The 21,230-nt window shown below is 36.7% G+C and overlaps 1 protein-coding gene and 1 long non-coding RNA gene across 3 annotated transcripts in view; both read right to left on the bottom strand.

Annotated features, from left to right (window-relative positions):
* The window catches only part of LOC130604569 (uncharacterized), a 185,844-nt gene that overhangs the window by 104,551 nt on the left and 60,063 nt on the right, over positions 1-21,230 (bottom strand). The window lies entirely within an intron of this gene.
* Positions 1,491-21,230, bottom strand: part of GUCY1A1 (guanylate cyclase 1 soluble subunit alpha 1) — a 35,161-nt gene continuing 15,421 nt past the window's right edge. For both annotated transcript variants that reach the window (XM_057419157.1, XM_057419158.1), the window contains 8 exons: positions 15,298-15,706; positions 12,453-12,514; positions 10,813-10,871; positions 9,072-9,781; positions 7,100-7,585; positions 6,484-6,627; positions 4,171-4,325; positions 1,491-2,354 (listed from right to left, as the gene is read on the bottom strand). In XM_057419157.1, the coding sequence (XP_057275140.1) occupies positions 2,153-2,354; positions 4,171-4,325; positions 6,484-6,627; positions 7,100-7,585; positions 9,072-9,781; positions 10,813-10,871; positions 12,453-12,514; positions 15,298-15,546 (2,067 nt within the window). In that variant the 5' untranslated portion in view covers positions 15,547-15,706 and the 3' untranslated portion in view covers positions 1,491-2,152. The remainder of the gene's footprint in view (positions 2,355-4,170; positions 4,326-6,483; positions 6,628-7,099; positions 7,586-9,071; positions 9,782-10,812; positions 10,872-12,452; positions 12,515-15,297; positions 15,707-21,230) is intronic.

Raw genomic sequence — 21,230 nt, 5'->3', positions numbered from 1 at the left:
ATTCTTTCCTAGGGACAGAACGAAATTCACTACTAAGAGTCCCTCCCATTCGGTAGATATGAAGAAAGAAAGGTTTTTTTTTATTTAAAAACCTATTTGTTTTTCAGCATTCAACAGTTGATGGGGATGGATAAATTCCTACTGACTTCAGTCATTACTGGCTTAACATATGAGCTTACTGAAGAGTCAGTACTCAAATACTCTGACATTTTAAAATCCAGGAGTAGCCCCATGGGACTGCTACTTGCCTCTGGGTATTTATGTCAATAGAACAGAATTTTCCAACCAAAATAATACTGCAAAGATCACTTGCCAAGATTTGCATAGTTCTTGTTTCCTTGAAACACTGCTGTTAAAAATGTTACAAATGCATCTGCTTATATATGTGCATGTATATGTATGTTGTGTTCAAGAGAGAGATGGGTATATATGTAATGTATAGACTTTCAGGTTCCATTTTTGTGTCAAAAAATTATTTCTAAGTGTGTTGGTGGGATATAGGAGACCTCAAGCAATAGCAGGATTCAATGTTTCAAGTTTTGTTCAAATGCTGACTACAGGAAATCTGAATGAAAATATTCTTTTAAAATGTTCTTTGTGCTAGTTCATTATCAGAATTTTTCCCCAAGCCTTTAATGGTACCTGTTCTGTGTGAGATGGTACATGTTCTGTATGAGTTTCTACTCAGATAAAACACTCAAATAAGAAACTGACACAAAACAGTATATCAAGCTTCAGAATGAACCAGACAAGTTCAGAAAACAAACAGAACGGCACCTTAGTCTAATGTAATTGCTCCCTGTAAATATGCAGAGAGCAAAATCTGATTAAGTGGCAACTAGCTTGAAGAAAGACTTTTATGGCTTGATATGTCTGAACCCAAGAGTTTAAGAGGTTAGAATAATAACTAATAATATTTGAAGCTACTGGAAATATTTGTATGTATGTAAGCAGAGCAGTTCCTCACCCTGCAGCTGGGATCAGAGAAATTTCTGTGCATACGGATCTGCTAGTCTGAGAGGCAGAATCCTAAACTCAGAACTTGCAACTAACTCTACTCCGCCTGTTCTTGAGGCAGACCCTTGAGAGTTCTCCACTCACGTTCCAAGTTTGCAATATGTGTTCATACGTTTTAAAGCATTTTTGTTTACATGTAGATTTCCTTGGCATCTTTAAAGTAAGTATACCATAGGAATTTCAATAACATGTCATACCCACATTGCTGTCCTTGAATAAAGCTCATAGCTTTAAACTAGTGTGCTTCTGTTCCATTTTATACAGTCCCACTGAAATTTCCTTTCGAAGTAAACACTCCAAAGCATGTTTTATTACATATCTTTTTAAGCATTTCAAATTTAAATTACAACAAAAAGAAACCATTTATTGCTCTAATACATAATAGCAAGTGGATATTATTTTTTAAAGTAATTTAAAAACCCCAAGAACTAAAATATTGTTCGATGATTACAGAAACTTTAGTATGATTATACAGTGTTTTAATCTATATTCATTTTATACACAAAGTTCATGAAACAGTAAGCAGCAACTCTGCTAGATATATATATATATATATGTATTAGCTACAATTAGCAGCCTGATCCAGAAGATGCTGAGCACCCTCAACATATTGACTCTGATCAGTGTTAGATGTCAGCAGCTTCTACGATGGGGCCCAAAAGATGCACTGGAAGGAGTATGTAATAGCAATGACAGCAATGGATATTTTCTTATGGAATCACTAAGAAAATACATTTGAATAGTCATTGATAAGCACCAGCTCACAACACTGCATTTGGCTGCATCACTTGTACATTACATTTCCTGACACACTGCATGTACAATACATCTAGAATCCTCAGCACAGAGAAAACCAAGAGTTGTTACACAGCACTTACAAATTACCACAGGGAAAATGTAGTTTTTAGTAGCACTTTCAACAGTGAAGTTGCAATATTATTTCAGTGACTATCTTCCTTATGCAAAGGAAAAATAAAAAGTAGTCAGTGACATACTTCTTGAAATTTTAATACTGGCTTTCAGGTGTTAACAACCTAAAGTGCTTTCATGTTTCATACATTTTAAAAAAAATTCAATTTATTAAAAAAAATCAAAATATTTATAAATTTATTTTATACACTTGCGAATATACAGTTTAGTCTATTCCTGTTTCCTCACCCAAAAAATTGGCATTGCCATCTCCCATATCTCTTTTTGGAAACCAAGTCTGTGAGTTTGCTTCTTGAATATAAGCATCCAGAAAATAGCAAATTCCAGGGATATCACTGGGAAAATTAGGTGGAAGCTCTTCTCTTGAGCGAGGCGTGAACACAAAACCTGGATATTCCTTTAACATCCTAGAATAAAGACAAGTCCTCCTGATTAAAAATGAATCAGTCACTAACTGTAATTACAAGTACAGACATTCAGTAATCCTTCATGAAAGTCGGGGCAGAATCTAATTTAAAATTTGTAAGTTATTTACTGAAAATATAACACCATCAACACTACCACCCGCCCTGTTTACCTGGTAATCTTGATAGCCTATTAACTTATACCAGCACACACAGGAATATTGCCTCTTCTTTTTGTCTTGTCAATGCTTTCCACATAGGTGCTGTTTGTTGTAAATGCTTTCAAAAATTATTTGGTACTGAAAGCTAGCTCACATTTGCACATAAACTGGCACCTTAATTAATGTTTCAACTAATGAAATATTGAAAAGCTTATTAACTATTCAGATCTATTCAGATCCTCTTGCTAGTTCTAACAATTTTGCTTTTAAACATATGCACCCAGTAAACCCAGTGGTATTCTATATCTGAAACACAAATTGTTAATCTGTAGGGATAAATACCCATGACTGGTATCTAAGTTACCCGTAACTTATATAACAAACCCACAACATAAGATGCTCGTATCTGGTATTTAAGTTTCCAAACAATTACTGCAATATACAGGAACTGTGCAAGGTGCCATAATGTTTTCAATATGTGTTTAGAACTGGTGAAGGAATCAAAATGAAAAAAAAAAAACAACCACTCAACAAGAAGGAGGTTAACACATCATTCGCTCAGGGAAAAAAAACAAACATACCATGATAATAATAGTTTTCTATTTTCTAGGGGCTCAGAGAATGAATTTCAACAGTACACTAATTTCAAATATTCTCTTGAGATGAATACGCAGCCATGCAGAAACCTACTTATGCCACAAGTTATAAGCATGTCATGTGTGGACAAAGTGTCTAAAGGAGAGATGCTGTATTTCCCATGGGAGAGCCTGCTAGCTGTCTTCATAATTATATAGTACACATTACTAAAAATTTCTGATCTCAGTGGGCATGTAGTGACAGGACTAGGGAGAATGGCTTTAAACTGAAAGGTTTACATAAGATATTAGGAAGAAGTTCTTCACTATGAGGGTGGTGAGTCACTGGAGTAGTTGTGTCTGCCACAACTGGTGAAGTTGTTGCTTCCCCATCCCTAGAAGTGTTCCAGGACACATTGGATGGGGGCTCTGAGCAACCTGGTTTAGTGGAGGGTGTCCTTGCTCATGGCAGGTATTTGGAACTAGATGATCTTTAAGGTCCCTTCCAATCCAAACCATTCTATGATTCTGTGATAGTACAGCTGAAGGTCCATACTAAAAAGCTTAAACTCAGTTGAGATCAAGACCCTTATAAACTAAGCCGTGGCATGGCTGATTCATTGCAACCTATGAATTCATCTTCCCTGACTAAAAGAGAATGAAAATGTGTAGGGTTATGTTTAACAGCTCTTCAGCTAGGTTGTATTCTCAAGGGCACTTGCAGCTAGTTTGGCTTCCAGTTCACATTGAAAGCCACAGAGCTCAAAAAGGAGCCAACAATAGTGGGGGGGGGGGGAAGGCAAGAGGTATGCAGCTGCAGGGTAAGAAGAAAAACTGGCCTGGACAGCCCATTTATCTTAAATATAACATCAAAAAATAAAGAAGTATCAGCTTTTGTTTCACCTTTTTTCTTGGTGCTGCTGATTGGATTCTGACTGAAAATAATCATGGTGCATTCATGAGCAATCAGAGAAAAAGGAAAACAGCAGTACTTGGGGCGGGGGCGGGGAGAAGAGAAGGAAGATAATGAACTATTACAGTAACAACTTCAGATGGACATTTTACAGATATGAAGCACTGTACCTGTAAGTTGTTGGGCTGACATTTATTTTTCTAGGTATACTGCAAGATTCAAACTTATTGGCAAGGGTTACATTGTTTCCAAAAAGGCAATAACGGGGCATTTTAACCCCAACAACTCCAGCAAAGACAGATCCAGAATGAAGGCCAATGCGCATCTTTAAATAAAAGACACAAAATAGCATTATTAAGCAAAACACAATGGTTAAAGACAGTTTTATAAATCCATCCTCTATTAAAAAAATATAATGAGCTACTAATATACATTGAGCTAGTACAGTCTCCTTAAAATGTCTGTATTCTGGTCACCACTGCTTGTGGAGAGGAAACAGCTTGAAGTTTACCTTGCTTTTTGCATTTATATTATGTAATCCTTCACCTGATATGACTGTGATAATGCTGGTCTCTGTGGCAGTATATTGACGTGGAAATATCAGTAGGAATTACTATAATACTTGGATGCTTTCCTGGGAGGAATTACATGATACAATGTTGTTAAACTGGCGACAGTTAATGAATAGTACTTGCTTCGCTGTTAAGGTCAGAAAAACAAATCTTAGGGAATAGTAAAGACAATATATATATGCTGTAGTTCCAACTGAACTCTATTGACAAGCTCACACAAACAGTAAATCCCAATCCCTGGGTATGGACTTTTGATAATTAATTATACAGTAGCTGAAACATTTTGATACCTCTTCATTGTAACTCATACTCAGATTTTTGAGTTTTGCTTAGCTGGTGCTACATTCTGTGTTTTTAGGTTCCTTTTTTTGAGATGTGCTCCTTTTCTTATGCGCATTATACAGATGTAGACATGTTTTTTTTTCAGAATAGCACTCTGACACAATAATGGCAAGATGTCAGGAAGCTTGCACATATACTACATGTGCTACTTTTACATACTAAGAGACTATCATATCATTATGAAGAATTCACAATTTCTAATTTTAAGTGAAAAGCAGAAAAGCCTGCAACAAAAGCAAAATCCACCCACACAGCAAAGATAGCTGAAATAATGTACATCGATATACAAGTCTGATTTAAACTAAGCGGTTTGCAGTCACGCCTTTTTCTTTGACAACTGATACATAAAATGACAGTAGACTGTGTGATATATTTTGTGCTTTGCAAAACAACTAATGCTTTCATAATGCATTTCATTAAAACAGATGCATGCTTTTGTTAAAACCAGAAAGCTTCAGTTTTCTTTACGAAGCTTACAGTAAGTACTTATACAATTTTTTTTTCTCCCTATTTTATTAAAAAATGTAATAGCATTCCTCATTCAAAATTACAGAGGTAGCTTTTTCATGGAAATTATAAACATACTATAATATTGTCAAGATGTTTCCAGATTTCTTAAGCTTAACAATTTGATATTGTGAAATACAAAAAGAACAACATTTATTTATAATATAATACTGCTGTTCTCTGTGATAGATGTAGAGTGTGTAATCCTCTTAATAATCATTTTCTTTGTCTTGGAATACAAATATTCCTTAACCTAAAATCAAAGAAGCCTGAAGTTTTCTAAATGAACAAATGAACAGATAAATGTTAAAAATGAGCAAATGAAAGAAAGACATAATGAACTGAGACACCTGTATTAAAAATAATAGGACCCTACTGCAGGATATTTTAACTCAGAAGAATGTCCACATCATTTATAGGCTTTTCTCTTCTTTTTCTCAGTGAGAGGCGAACCTACATCAAAAGCTCAGTAGATGTATATGTCTTCATTGAAAGGAAGCCACAAATATAACTACCACTGAAACTAACACTTGGCTTTAACAGCACTAACACCATTACCTTATAGTAATGGTGGCTCAGTATCTGGCTGTAAAACAAGAATAGCAACAGAATCCTTTAAAGACGTGTGGATTAGTGCAGTCAGAACAGGTCTTTGATGATTCGTCTTTATACCTGTTACCTCAACACTTAGATATTCTCACTGGGTCTAATTCTGAGAGAGGATTAATCTTCTCATTAGAAAATGTAACAGAATATTCCATGCCACTTGAAAACTTACTGCTAATGAGAGAAGAACTGCAGCACGTCAGTGTGCACCTGTTAATTTCACTGCATTCAAGTTTTTTGGATTGATTTTCAGATCTTTGTTTCATCTTTACCCTTCCACAAAACTTTAATTCATGTAACTCAAAAGATCAGCTTCTCCAGTCGTACACACTTGATTCCCAAATGTGTCTGAGTTAATGCAATGACAAGAAATTTCCTCAAGACAAAAACCCGAATAGCAACTAAACAAACAAAAATGGCTACTTTAACCATATAAAACAGAATAAAATATATGACCTTGATAGGTTCCCCATGGGGAGACACCACCTCATCTGACAGCTCCATCATCTTCAGGGCCATCAGCGCTATTTGAACAGCATGTGTTTCACTTTCTTTGTGTAAACCTCCAGCGACACAGTAGGCATCTCCAATAGTCTCAACCTAAAACAGGCATAGAATCATAGAATAGTTATGGTTGGAAAGGACCTTAAGATCATCTAGTTCCAACCCCCCCTGCCATGGGCAGGGACACCTCCCACTAAAACTGCCACCCAAGGCTCTTTGTTCCCTGCTGTTAGACTGTGACACGTAACGGAATAGTCTGTGGGTTCAGTAAGAATTGTACCTACATATTGACTGGGTCTTATTTGTTCTGCTGATTTAAGTCCTGCCCAAATCCTGCAATATCATTCAAAAGGAAAAAATTACACAACTTGTATTTATTGTTTGCTAAAATGCTTTCCTTTAACGGCTGATTCTGTTGATTATTTTTTTTATTAGATCTCTTAAATGTCTTTTTTTATAATGATGGTTAGGGGAAATAAATTTTGGACTTCTATTGTCCTTTGTCCAGTTTAGTCTTCCATTTCCCTTTCTGCCCTAGAATCCCATAGAAATGAAATAAATTGTGTACCTTGTAGACATCTAGCTCTCCACATTGGTAATCAAAGCGGGTATACAGCTCATTAAGCATGGTGATAACCTGCATAGGTGAGCACTGGGAACAGATGGCAGTGAATCCCACAATGTCAGAGAAAAGCATTGTGACATTACTAAATTTCTTGGCTTGCACAACTTGTCCCTGCCACAGCTGCTGAGCAACCTCTCCAGGAAAAATTGAAAACAGAAGATCTACGGTCTTCTTCTTTTCTTCTTCAAGGGCTTGATGGGCCTGCTCAAGGGTTGCCTTTAGCTTTCCTAACCTCTTCTTTAGTCCATCCTGAGCTCTGGCCTGCTCCCCTATCAGAACAACATCTCTCAATGCATTGTGAATGGGAATATCTGAGAGGTACAATCCACGTCCTGTAAAATCTTCTAGTCTATCCACACAAGGAGATCCCAGGAATAGGATGGCACTGGATTCAAAAATATAGATCATCTGCCCTTTAAGATCCATTACCTGAAACAGTTAAAAAAACAAGAATTCATGCAAAACATGCATGGCAGTGGTTTAGAAACAAGTTTTAGAAGAAATACATTTGTCTTAAACCTAGGAAAATGAGACTGGTCCATAGTCCCTATATTTTCAGTTAGTGGCTTAAGAGAAAACATAGGGTGCTAAATCATAGGGCTATCAAATAAGTTTATTTTGCTTGAGCCTTCTGGTACGAAAGTTAAGACCACAACTTAAACATCTAATTGTGTTTGAGTATCAGTATCCGTTTTAGCTCAGGAAGGAAAGAAAAACAAAAAGAATTTTGTGTATTTTCACCAACTGATAAACTGTTAATGACTATAGTGGCCTCTCAATTTCTGCTAATAGCTCTAGTAGTTTCGTTCATGCACTACTTTCTTTGTAAGATACAGTGAGAAAATCTGCTTCAGTTTTATCACAGGATGTTCAGTACTCGCTGCAATTTAAAACTAAAGGCATAAATGGCAGAAATACCCCATTTTAATCATCTAAAAAAAGCAAAATATTTTGTGTGAAGTGTTTATATGTCCCTTCTGTATTCAGTTGTGTAATGCGCAAGGTGCTGCAAAGCTCTGCTTAACGTTGCTTGAAAGATCATTTTTTCAAGAAAACCTGTTACATGCTAACAGAGATTTGTGGATTTAAATACATGCAAAAGGAACTCAGAGTCTACTACCCCTTGTAATCATTAAACTGTTTCCTAGTGCAGAAATGGATCTGAGACAAAGTAACTGTTCAGTGCTACATTTTTTCCCACTTCAGTAATAACTGAGTGAAACCTTTATTACTGTTCTTCATTTAAATTCTTGCAGTGCTGAGACTGAACAGCTAATTCATCCTGGAGTACCTCAGGTGTATATAAGATGGAATTCATCTGAGAGGCAGTGATGAATAAAACCAGTCATTGAATATTCAATATTTTTTACTGTCCCAGGTCATTTGCCACAGACCCAGCTTCAGCAGAAAGCAAGTAATCCCATCAGCTGAAACTAAGTGGGACCTTTGGTGATTGTTTCTGATGAAAACATCAAAATATCAAAGCTGCCAAAATACCAAAGGGTGAATGAGCACAAGAAATGCCTACATCTTTCCCCAAACTACAGAACTGTTGTTTCCACATGATTGAGGGGCACTTTGGGAAAGCTTTCCCTGCCACTGCCTTTGTGTTGGAAATGCCCTTATTCTCAACAGCATAGCCTGTCATTTGCTTTATCTCAATTTACTGACTTAATCTCAGTATTTTTTTTTTATAAAATCAAGTTAACAGTCAGATTTTACTTGTCCTAAAGCAGAGTTTTGACTGAATATTCGCTTCACAAGCTGAATTACATTACGGCGCTCAATAAATCACTGTTCTTCAGTTGTATTGTATGTAAACAATGCAAAGTGCACTATGTTCAGTGGCTATTTTCACTCTTACCTGTAGAAACCAAACTTCTCACAGAAGTAATGATTATAAAAAGTCTCTTACCATGGATGATTTCATATCAGTATTATCCCATCTTCTGACTCTTACAGTAAACTGCATATTTAGCATTGTCATTATTCCACTAAACGTGCAGCTTACTTTCGGGGTAAGAATTTCAAAATACTCTTCAAAATTGGGCTTAGCTTGAAGTTCTCGCCTGGTCAAAAGTCTTTTTATCCCATTTCCAATCTGAAGAACTGACATATCCTTGTCGAACATAAAATGAAATGGGAAAGTCTTACAGAACATAGAGGCAGGAATCACAAGTGAAGACTGTGGTTTACATGGAGATAAGGAAGGTTTTGTACTTTTGACTTGTATAGAGTACAGCAAATAAGGCTGATTAGCAAACTCAGTGCAGTCATTATGGAAACAAGGAGGCATGAGCATCACTTCCACCTCAGTTTCATATAAAACATGAGCTGCCGCTTTAATAATACCAGATAGAATAAGACTTGTGATTTTCTTAGGAAAGAAATAATACACATTTAAGAAGTCCTGATCTTTCTCCAGGCATAATATGGAAGCATCTTCAAGTCTGTCCTTTTTTCCTGCTTCTTGGCTGTGGCCACTCTGCTTCAGCAGAGTGGTGAAACTATTCAAGAAGTCCTTAAGGGTTCCTCCAATAACACCTAATATGTGTTCATCCTCTTCATAGCATATTTTGAATAGCTCTTCACCAAGGGATTCCCGTAGAGTCTCCACAGGAACACCTGCATGGAATCACATTTTAGTCAGAACTGCACTCATCACACTGAATCGCAGGCTAACCTCCACTAGACCAAATCAAATTAGCAATATCCTTCCCTGATCCAGCAAGGTCACCTGAGGGCCCTCTCTTTTAGGAGTCCTGCTGTAACCAAAGACATACTCGTGGTGTCCGCATAACAGGGAGACAACAGGCTGTAGTTTGGAAAGATCCAAGACTCATGTTCTTTGTCAAGATGTAGACAGAACGAATGCACATTTTGGCACAGGATTTAACCCAGTTCCCTTACCTCAATATAAAAAATTAAAATAAGAATTTAAAAACTTAAAACAAGAACACAAAGGAAGAATAAAATAGGATCTGTGCACCCACACAGATACAAGTACTATGCCTGATCCAATAAATTAAATGACCCTAGGAATACTCTGGGACACTGAGGCCAGTTGGCACAGCACAGCTCACATTTTTGCTAGAAAATTTGTTTTAACAGCACAGCTGCAAGCAGACTGATGGTTGGGAATTTTCCAACTCCCCAACTGTTACTGGGAATCATTTGGAAAAGTGTTATCTGTCACAGGCCAACTGCGTGCCAGGACCAGCTTAACAGTTCAAGTGTACAAAAACCCATGTTTCCGTTTCCTGGAAATGTTAATTTACTATTACAGATGTAGCCAGAGAGTTCCGTATTGCAAATTACAGCAGTTCTCTTCCAACAGACTACAGTCGTTCAGAAGAAAAGGATCAGTGTAAGACTGTAACTTACTACTGAATATATGTTTCAACTCCTTCTAGATGTTGGGTTTTAGGGGTAGATGATTCTATGGCATCTCAAACTTGGGAAACTGTTAGTTGCAGAGATCCCAGTTCAGCCTCTGTGTTGCCAGCATCACTGAAGCCCTTACATGGAGGAAATTATTTCTTAGTAGCAACCCTAATTTATATATACATATGTTATTTTATATACATGATAGCTGAAACCGAGACAATAATATATATATGTGTTTTTATACATATTATTAAATGAGATTATATTACCTGCTGCATTAGCATGATCACTGATTATTTTTTCAAAATCTTCTCTATCCCCAGTTTTTCTGTAAAGATCATAAAAATAAAATAAATACTATGAAAGTCAAGACAAACCTTGTAAAAAATAGGAAGTAATGGCAGTTACCTACCCTGTCTTTAATGTGTATCAACTAAGCCTTGCTGATCAAATAGGCAGTTATTCATTAATTCAAAATAGGGTCTTGGTAGAATCTTAGATTATCCCGTGTATTTGTGATAAGTTAAAGTCTTAGTGGTTTGAGCTCAGATACGGATTGAGGCCAAATGCTATGGCCCACCATTGATTAAAAACTCTTAGGTTGCAACAGTCCTGTTTTTTCATTTGGTTAAGGTTTTTTGCTTGAAGCCACAACTAAATTTCATAACACATTTTATAATATAAATGGAATTTATATTCAAGCATTTATTTTAATTACATTGTGTTCAATTCAAAAGAGATGAGAGGGCATTTCTGTTTTGAGAGGAAATACCAGTAATATCTATAAACTTCAAAATGATTTTTTCATTGGTAGTAATTCAGATTCTGTGATACAAAACTGCATCCCTCTGAGGTCAATAAACATCTACCTGAATACCCAAACCACAGTGATGAGAAGAACATTAGATTAACCTGCATATAAGCGATAAGCTTTTGGTGCATGCTTTCTGGGTTTCTTCGTTTGAAATATTGTTGATGTATTTATGTGCAAAAGCAGTACAGATATTTAGATCTGTTTTACATTTGTATTACTGCATCATTCAGAATAGCACAATACTTTTAGGTTTCAAACTACTACGCCAGGAAGCAACACATAATTAACGATGGGGAAAACACTCATAGCAATATGCCAGTCAGTAATTGCAATGCACATATGACCAGCTATCTTTGGTTCAGTCTATGCATGTAAACTGCTTTGAAAATATCAAGTATAATTTAAAAGATACATTGCAATTATCTGTTCTTATCATGGGGAGCAATAGTGTAGTTTTCAGCTTTGTTTTGTTCTCCACTTTTTTTTTCATTCAATAAATTGAATCCCCAGCGTGTAACAAGATGCTAAGAAATTCTCACTCCCTGAGAGGCTCAGATGATTAATACTGGGTTAGTACTAAGGAGTGCTGAAAATCAAGGTGAGTTCCTCAGAAACAGAAACAAGAAGCCAAGTGAGCCCAGCGAAAACATGTATGTCAGTATGTGTAGCATATCATTGTTCAGAAGCCATTTTTTTTTTTTTTTAATAGTAACTGTTTGCATTTAAAAATCTTTTTCTGGGATCTTAGAAGCATTGGGACAGATCTATATACAAGTGCATCTACCTTTCCATTTATGCCTGACTAGTCTCTGACTTCCTCCAAAACACCTGCGCATTCTTCACAGTTGTTGCCTTTCTCCCTGCACAAATGGCTAAATTTGCTCATTAACTTTATGAGTAATATAAATGTTTGTGAATATTTTTAAATAAAATCATTATTAACTTACATTACATGAAATGTTACACACCAGTAGGACACAATAACTGAAAACAGATTCCAGAATCCCGATTCCCAATTAGCACTCCAGCCCTTATGAACTGTCTGCAAAACAATTTTGCAGTGAAGTGAATTTGAAACCCATTACACATACATACCTGTTTTCTTTTATTTTGTGTTTTGCGAGTGTCCTCTGAAGTGCAAGATTTAGTCTTTCAAACTGGGGAACAAAAAAAGGTATGTTGATTAAATGTAATTGCTGAAAATTTAATCATAACATTTTCATACAGAGAAGAATTACTTCACTGTCCTTGGGGCTAATATCCCAAGTGTTTTACTGTGAGGGTTGTGAGACACTAGAACAGGTTGCCCAGTGAAGTCGTGAATGCTCTATCCCTGGCAGTGTTCAAGGCCAGGTTGGACAGAGTCTTAGGTGACATGATTTAGTGTGTGGTGTCCCTGCCCATGGCAGGGGGGTTGGATCTAGATGACCTTAAGGTCCTTTCCAACCCTAACTATTCTGTGATCCTCTGTTTCTAACAGAAAAGATAGTCATATTCTGCATTATGCCCAGAACAAAACAGTAAAAAGTAGCTCTTCTACATAGTAACTTTTCTTGGAATATTAAGAGTTATTTTTTTCAGGACAATTTTCAGAAGTGCAAAGATTGAAATTGCAAAAGGTAACAGAGTTTCAAATGCAGCTATAAAAGATCAATACAGCATTCTGTGCTTCAGATTACCTCATTTTCTTATTTCAAGACTACAGCATTTCAAGACAATGTTAGAATAATTTATTTTATATTTGTACAAAAAGAATAATTTTGGCTATGTATGCTGCAAAACTAAATATCCTCCAGATGAAAATCTAGTCACTGTAGATAACCTTTGTAAGAGGATTCCACAATAAAAGACCCTTTAGAGTACCATGAAGATTTATTTATCTTAATTTACCTCAATCCCATGGTTCCATATTCTTCCTGTAGTTCCTAATTGGAAGAGATAGAATACTTTCCAAACATGCATATTTCAAATTGCTGGGGCCAGTAAAGCTGTCTTATGTGTGTAGTTTCTGATCACTTGAAATTCAAACTTCCATAAAGACAGGGTCGTAGACTAGTGTCATGACACAATTTGGCTGTGGGGCTTGCTGTAGTCTGTTTTTTCTTTGGTTCTCATTCCCTGAAGAAACTAGCATTTTCTATTCCATCCTTTCTGTATTTTGAAAAGGAAAGTCTGCACACTCAAAGAAAATACCATGCATTTTGAAGAATAGGCAGTATATTCGGGAGACTTTTTCCAAGCAAAAATCTAAACTGAGTAACTTTTCTACCATGTATATGAACACAATGTACACAATGTCTGCATATAAACTGGTACAGTAAGTGGAATACCTTCCAATTCATTACTTACCAAAGTCACCTGTATTTCTGTAAACACCCAAAGAAGTAAATCTAACAATAACACATACCACACTATCTCAGATTTAATCAAAAGTTATTCTGGATGTGCTATGTCCTGGACTTCCACGCACAACTCACTTTTTCACGGGGAGTCCCTGAATCAACTGGGGCCATAATGTGGCCCCTGTAAAGTTTCCAATTTATAAAGATTATGTTAATTACTGATTGTTAAGTAAGGCACTGTAAAGTATCAAAGCAATGAAAAGTTATGTTCTGAAATAAGCAAAACCCTTCTACAGAGAACTGGGACTGGCAAGCTGATCAGGACTCCAAATCAGCATGAGGACAGATTACTATACTTGGACAAAGTTCCAATGAATATGACTTGAATAACTGGAAATAGCAGTGACAGTAATCTTGAAATTCAGTAGCTCCTGGGGTAAACGGTCATAACATTCTTGACTTTGCCAAGCTTTTGTCGCAGCTGATGTACTAGCTTATTGGGATTATGTAATAAACAGCTGCATGTATCTATACTACTCTTTAAATTAAAAAAAACCTCGCGGTTATTTCGTTAAGAAACCCAGCAACAACTATATACTAAAGAAGCAATACAGCAATGCTGACACCACAGAAAGGGTCCTTCGCCAGCTCATTCTTGAGTTAAAGGTCTTTTCCTTTATGTATGGAAAGGTCAGTTTAAAGGGATGAATTTCTTCTGTAAATGCAGCAGAGGTGAAAGGGCGTCTATCAAAAAATGTATGTAGAGTTTTAGTGAAAGAGTAATAGATGAAGAGTTGTGAAAACAGATCTGAAAACAGATTTAACAAAACTCCAGCACTTTTTAGTAAGGAACACTGAATGTACAAACAATAGAATTGTAATTAAATGAGTATACAGACTTGGCCATTTGCCATTTGCAGCCCCAATATATCACAGACAGTTCCTTCACACTTTCAACAGAATCTGAGGCAAGCCCAAGTGTTGAATATTATGAAGCTGCATTTTTCGTGTTCTTTTTACAGAAATAAACTATATTTATCTCCACTCAAGCAAACCATTGTGCATGCACTGTATCTGTTTTCAGTTGAGTTGAGCAGAGACATAAGAATACCTTTGTGGTAAACATAGAGGGTTTTAAAAATAGTATGGCAGGAGGTTAGCATCACGGCACATGAAAACAGCTCTTTTAATTTTAATGCACTTAGCAGTATGGATTCACTTGAACTGATGAGGTGACCACATAATTTACATAATTAGGTAACACGGCAGAGTTTCTCTAATTGCATCTCTAAAGCAAAATAAATGGCTACAGAAATACATGGATTTTAAAGGAATAATTAAAATGATGAATGGAATGTTGCCAATACAAGGCAAAGCTATAGGGAAATACAGTGGAAAGGATGGTGTGTACAAAACTGATTGTGGCAAAATTGTATCCAGAAGGAATGGAAGAGGATGAAATGAGGATTTAAACTATACAGAACTACACAGGAACACAAACTCTGTAGTCAAAAGACTTCCTAAAGTCTGGCATAAAATGCTTTTTCAGTATTTATAACTGAATGCTATTACAGTATTATTATGCAGGATCTGTTTACCTCAGGAAAGATCAGTTTGCAGATGCTTTCAGTTAATGTGTGCAGGTACACTCTACTTCTGCTTGTTTTCCTTTGTGGAAGGTTTCCGTGAGCATCTTTTTCATGGACTTCTTTGCAGATGGGCAAAGCTGCTCTAGAGCTGTTTTCTGCACAATCCTTGTCACACTCCTCAGTAATGTGACTTTGAGTCAGTAAGGAGAAAGGACATTCCCCTGTGATCTTCAAGTCTTTCAGTTTTGTACAGAACATACTGTACGAAGTCTCTCCTTTGAGATTCAGTACTTGGCTTTGTGTTTAATGGTTCTCTTCTGTTACCAGCAAGCGCAGAAGATGCCAGAATAGTAGATAGGGCAACCGCTGTGGAAGATTATTGGTAGCTATAAATCACCACAGGAACAAATGTATGCCCCTGCAAAACAAGAGGAAAGAAAAGAAAAATTAAAAACATTTATTTTCTCTTTTAAATTCCCATGATATGCTAGTTTTATCCTATGTGCATTACAACAATGGCTTTTTCTAGGACCTTGCTTAGGAAAGCATTTAAGCTCATGTGGCATTTTAAGTATATAATCCCTACTGACTTCAGTGAATCAGGTAATTAAAGTTGCGTGCATGGATAAGTTCTTGGCTGAATTTGGGCTCTAGTGATTAAGGCAGAGAAGTTGCTTTATCGGATGTATCTTTCATCACATTGATGGATGAAGCTTCTGAAACAGTAGAGAACAAAATTCTAATGAGAAAACCTTTTAAATTCTTCATAAGCAGCTATTAAAAACTACGTGATATGGCACAATGAAAATGATTTGTTATGGATACTTAAATTTCAATTTACTTGATGCCCAAGACAGCCTTTCTGTATCAGAGAGATGTATAACTAAAGTTAGTACTTGTACTTCTGGAATAGAAAACCATCCAAGACCAAAGGTTAGCACATTGGGTAAAAGCCACTGACTGATGACAACTACCCTAATGGGAATTTGACCACATAAGTGGCTTGGAAACACCAAGGGATTTTTGTGCTTTTGAAGGTAATACCTTTCAAACAACACATTTAAATAAAAAAAAAAAAATTCTGAAATTCTCATTTTAATAATTTTAATAATAAACGTTTGTTACATGTATTTCAGGCTGAATATTAAAAATATTCTTCCATTAAGGGCTTTATTTTCTATTAAGTGTATTTGATTGAATCAGATCCTCTCATCCTCATATAATACTCGAACAAGAGAGCTTTTGGCTGCTCTGGGAGAAGCTGATTTGTCTCTCTGGAGATATGGTATGGTAACTCTTTCTTTCAGAGGCACTATGGCTTTAATCAGCCTGTGAACCACACCGCTTATTTCTGCCCCTGAGACACCCAAAGGGCTTTTAGGGTCACACAGCAACTGTACCAGGGTTAAAAATAACTAATTCCCTGATACAGGTTATGAGCTGCTTCTTTTGAAACAGCTGGAATAAATGGCACAGCAGAGGAGTGCTGTAGACCCAGCACAAGTAGCATGAATACAAGGAGAAACAGGACGAAGCTACTTTGGACCTCATGCTGCAGAAAAATACTTGGCAGAAAAGGCTCTTTTAAAGCACACTGTAATACTGATGGTGTTAGACCAGCTTCTAGTGGACATCTATCAGAATTATTAATGTATTATTTTAAGAATCAATAAACACAATGCTAAGAACAAGAGGTTGAAAAATGTTTACATAACATTCTGTATTTCTGATTTCAGTTTTTTCATAGAAACTAGTTTGTTTTCACTGCATGGACATTAGTAATGCTTTATTTTTTATTACTGAATACTGTTGTGCAGCAAATGAGGCAGTGAAAAATTTCCAGCGAGAACCACACTTTCAATACATAAATATATGCAACACTTTATAACGTAAGCACATTATATACATGTAAAAGTACTTTTATTCAGGAGCTATTATATAACCTTGCATTACTTTACATTACTTAACGTTTGTATTACTAAACAAGAAAACTATTTTTCTGTTTCTAGAAGACAATAATCTGGAATTACTTGGGGGTTCAATTCCATGATAGCATGTTGCATTTTAATTAAATTACATTTGATGTGGTAGCTAGCTAGAATCTGAAGGAAGTGATGCCATTATTTTACACTTGGAAAACCTGCAACCTTCACAAGCTGCCAAGTGGGAAGGAGAGGTCCCAGAAGAAGATTTTGTGCCAGGACTTCTGTTCAGGGGCAAAATGGGCACTGATGTCCAGTCAAAGCTGATGGACATGTACCTACTGTGTCTGCAGTTTCTTTCTGCAGTACAGCCTGCCACCCTTTGTGCCACAGGACACTCGCATTCAACCTCTTCCAGCCCTGGAGGGGACTAGAATTTATTCCCTTGCTCTGAAAATGACTCTGCGCCCCTTCCAATCGCAGTTTACGACAAAATCATCACTGATATGCAAGAAAGTGGCAATCCCTAGTAATAATACTGTTGTACAAAACCAGTAGCATTAACATACAGATCTTTAAATTCCAAATAATGATGACACAGTTCCTAAGGAAAGCTTCCTACAGAACCATTTTTCTAGGTACCCTGATGTTCTTGTTTTCCCAGAAACAAATGGGATGGTCCTTTGTGAACATTTATCCCAGTTCAAAACCAGTATCAACAATTTTCAAGCAGTGAGCAATTCAAACCTCTTGCTGACCTCTGCAATGGCAAGACCCCCTTAATCACATCTTTAGAGAAACAAACTGGAAAACCTAATTCTATGACCTTCAGAGGATTCAAATACTGAAAAAAACCCAAACCAAAACGAAAAAAAAAAAAGCCAAACCAAACCAAAACTCTCCTGCATGTACTAGGTCTTCCTTTATTAAAACACCAACTTTGTATCTGGTATCCTAAGTACATCTTGCCCTTAATATATTAACTAAAATTCAGGACAAAAACGTCTACTGTGTTATAGGGAAACCTGTCTCACTCAAACAGTAATTAGACAGTGTTTTTTAAGGTCTGACAGGAGAAAGACAATGAATCACCAGTGTAGAGTCTACAGAAGGAATTCCAACAGTATAATGGACCTTAAAAAGATAGAAGAAAGATGGCACACACCACAGGTTAAGTCTGACATTTGCAGCTGTGTTTCAAGAATGAGGAACAGCAGCCCTCCCTTTGTTCACAGTGTTTAAAGACATTTTCTAATCATAACAAAAAAATATTAGGAAACATGGGAAAAGTTTCTGGGTTTAATTCCTCTCCAAATACGCTTTGAGAGATCTCATCCCAGGGGAGCAGCAGTGTTTCATGTGAATTCTCCATCACTGCCATATTAATTGATGTCATATTTACCTTGGGAAGCAAATTTAAAATTAAAATTAAATAATCTCCTGTGAGATCAAACTACAAGCGACCAATTTATTCAGTGCCTGGCTGAATGCAACATGGCACTGTGCCACTCAGAAAAATGAAGATGACTTTACATAGTATAGTCATAGCAGCAGAATAACTTGAGGGCTCAAAATGCTTTGTGCAAACATTTCATTGTACTTTTCCATCTATACTTGTCATAAGGCCAAAATGCCTTCCTGTATGCTTATTTTTACTAGCTGCTTTTGAATATTTACCTCTGCTAGAACATTTCCTTGACAGGGCCATGAAATACAGTGCAATTAATCAACCGTACATAAACCCCCCCTAATATTAATACAGCCATTTATAAGAATCACCACTTGTTAACAGTAGCTAATGATGGTTTATAATCTTAGCTTATGGATATGGCACAAAAATCAGAAGCAATATTAAATACTTTTTACTTCAGAGTCCCTTGCTTGAGGGAGCAGAATATGGTATGATGCTACAATGTCACTTCTTGGTTTTAATCACACATATCACTTTGGTAGTTGAACTGCTGCATGTTGAGCAAGAATTAAGAAAAAAAAATAGTTTGTTTTGCAGCAGTCACAAGATACCACTGACGGGATCTACCTTTCTTCAGCACAAGTGTGACTGCAGTGCTTGCAGGAGCTCAGTGTGGTCTGGTAGACATTGCCTCAATAGAAGCAGCTGTTAATTTCTAGCTTGCCTTTATGGCAGACAGTCTTGCAATTCCCTCTCAGCTCCAATCATTATGGGATGCAGAAATCCCTGCCTTTTGCCCCTTGCTAGTCATTAGGCCTCTGCACAGAGAAAGGCAGGAGCTTCTACTCACAGGCAAAACACAATCATCTTCTAGCAAGACAGGTTAGTACCCATCATCCTATCAATCAGTAGCAGCTCATTGTGGATTCAGTTGTTGTGCCTCTCAGCAGACAAATACAGGGAAAATAACTAAATCCTATAATTTTGTCTTATTAATCTAAAGTGCAATATCCACACTTTATTTTTTCTACTTCAAGTGCTGTGTGTAGCAACAGAATCAAAGCCCTTGTGATTTGTCTGTTTCCAAGGATTTTAAGGAGGCTTCTAAAATACTCAGAGACAACTGCACAAGTCCGCATCAGTAAGTTAATATTTTAAGAAGTCAAAGTAAGTATTTCTTAGGCTTATTAAATTCTGTACAGATAAGAAGCTTTCGCTGGCTGCTTCACTGTTAAACACATTCAGAGGGCAGGGCACACACCTTCAAAGCATTAATTTGTTTGGGTACTGCTGCTTTAGAGAGCACAAGATGTAAGTAACTGGAGCAGACAGGGAAATCTGATTTCAAATTTCCTAGTGGTAGCGGGTGACACCTAACAGAAAAGTTCAGTTGTTGACTTAGGTTGAGGACATCTTGGAAAAAATGTGTCCTTGTGAAGAGGAGTGAAATGTTTTCCTGCATCTCCCCAGTCAGCAACTAACCCATCAACTGAAATGTGAGGATGCTTCATTTACCTCTTTCCAGTAATTTGGTCCTGTCATTAACACACTAATTACATTTGCTAACCTACCACGGGATAACCGTGTCATTACACAAGAATAATTTAAAAACCGTATCGTGTATAACTTGCATATTAGGGAAAGCGCACAGTAGGGACAGGATTTCTAAATCTGCAGCAGCAACATAAATGTAATTAAAATATTAATCAAACCGTACTGCATAAAGAACATAACTATAGAAAGAAATTGCAAAGCAGAGGAGTTGAGCTCTAGGAGATCCCAGATACATGTGACCATTCAATCCTAAATCATGACCACCCTTGTGTAGACACTGGCATTACTTATACTACAAAGTAGTACCCTTTTTCCAGCAAGATCTAGCCTCTTTCACAGCACAGATTTTTGCTACTTGAGCAAAGGCAATAACTGATGAAAAGGCTATTATCCTCTCTATACATCAGGATGAGACATAATATTGGACAGTAGACTTCACAGTAATTTACTGGTACCCAAGAAATTGCTAGATTCAGCAAATTCCACTCTAGCTCTCAAAATATCTTTATCAGGCATCAACTTTTCTGCTTGTTCCCGCAAACTTCCACCCTTCTTTTTGACGAGTCATCCCTAGTGCAGATCTGTCAATATCCCAGAGCCCTTTGGAGTAGTTTTACCATTTTTTCTCCAAAGCACTGATTGCCATTATGTGCTGTGCAAGCCCATTTCCAGTGTCCTTACAGCCAGACGTAGCTCTGCCTGGGGCTATTTCTAAGATAAGTATACTCAAAAGTTTTCTGTAAATCACAGTATACTTTTGGCAGGAAGGAAATACCACAGGACACCACAGCACTTCCTGAACTATCTAATGGAACTGCAGTGATAACTAAGCTAAGTACTTATTAACAGTCCAAACATTTTAGTAAATCCAAATTCATCCCAGTGACTGTCCTACATGACTGCTTAGGGCAAGCTAAAAATCTAGCCCTTGATTGCAAGAAAGACTTTCTCCCAACATAATGTGGAATTTCTTCACCTTTCCAACTTTTTTTTATCAAGTGTTTTAATAAACAGAGAAACACGATCAAGTGTTTCCTCTGTACTCCAGGTTGAAT

The sequence above is a fragment of the Pezoporus wallicus genome, unplaced genomic scaffold, assembly GCF_028554395.1.
Source record: "Pezoporus wallicus isolate ANWC-B61680 ecotype Strahan unplaced genomic scaffold, APGP_CSIRO_Pwel_v1 contig_2384, whole genome shotgun sequence".
Lineage (NCBI taxonomy): Eukaryota > Metazoa > Chordata > Aves > Psittaciformes > Psittacidae > Pezoporus > Pezoporus wallicus.
This window is presented reverse-complemented; position numbering and strand designations above follow the sequence as displayed.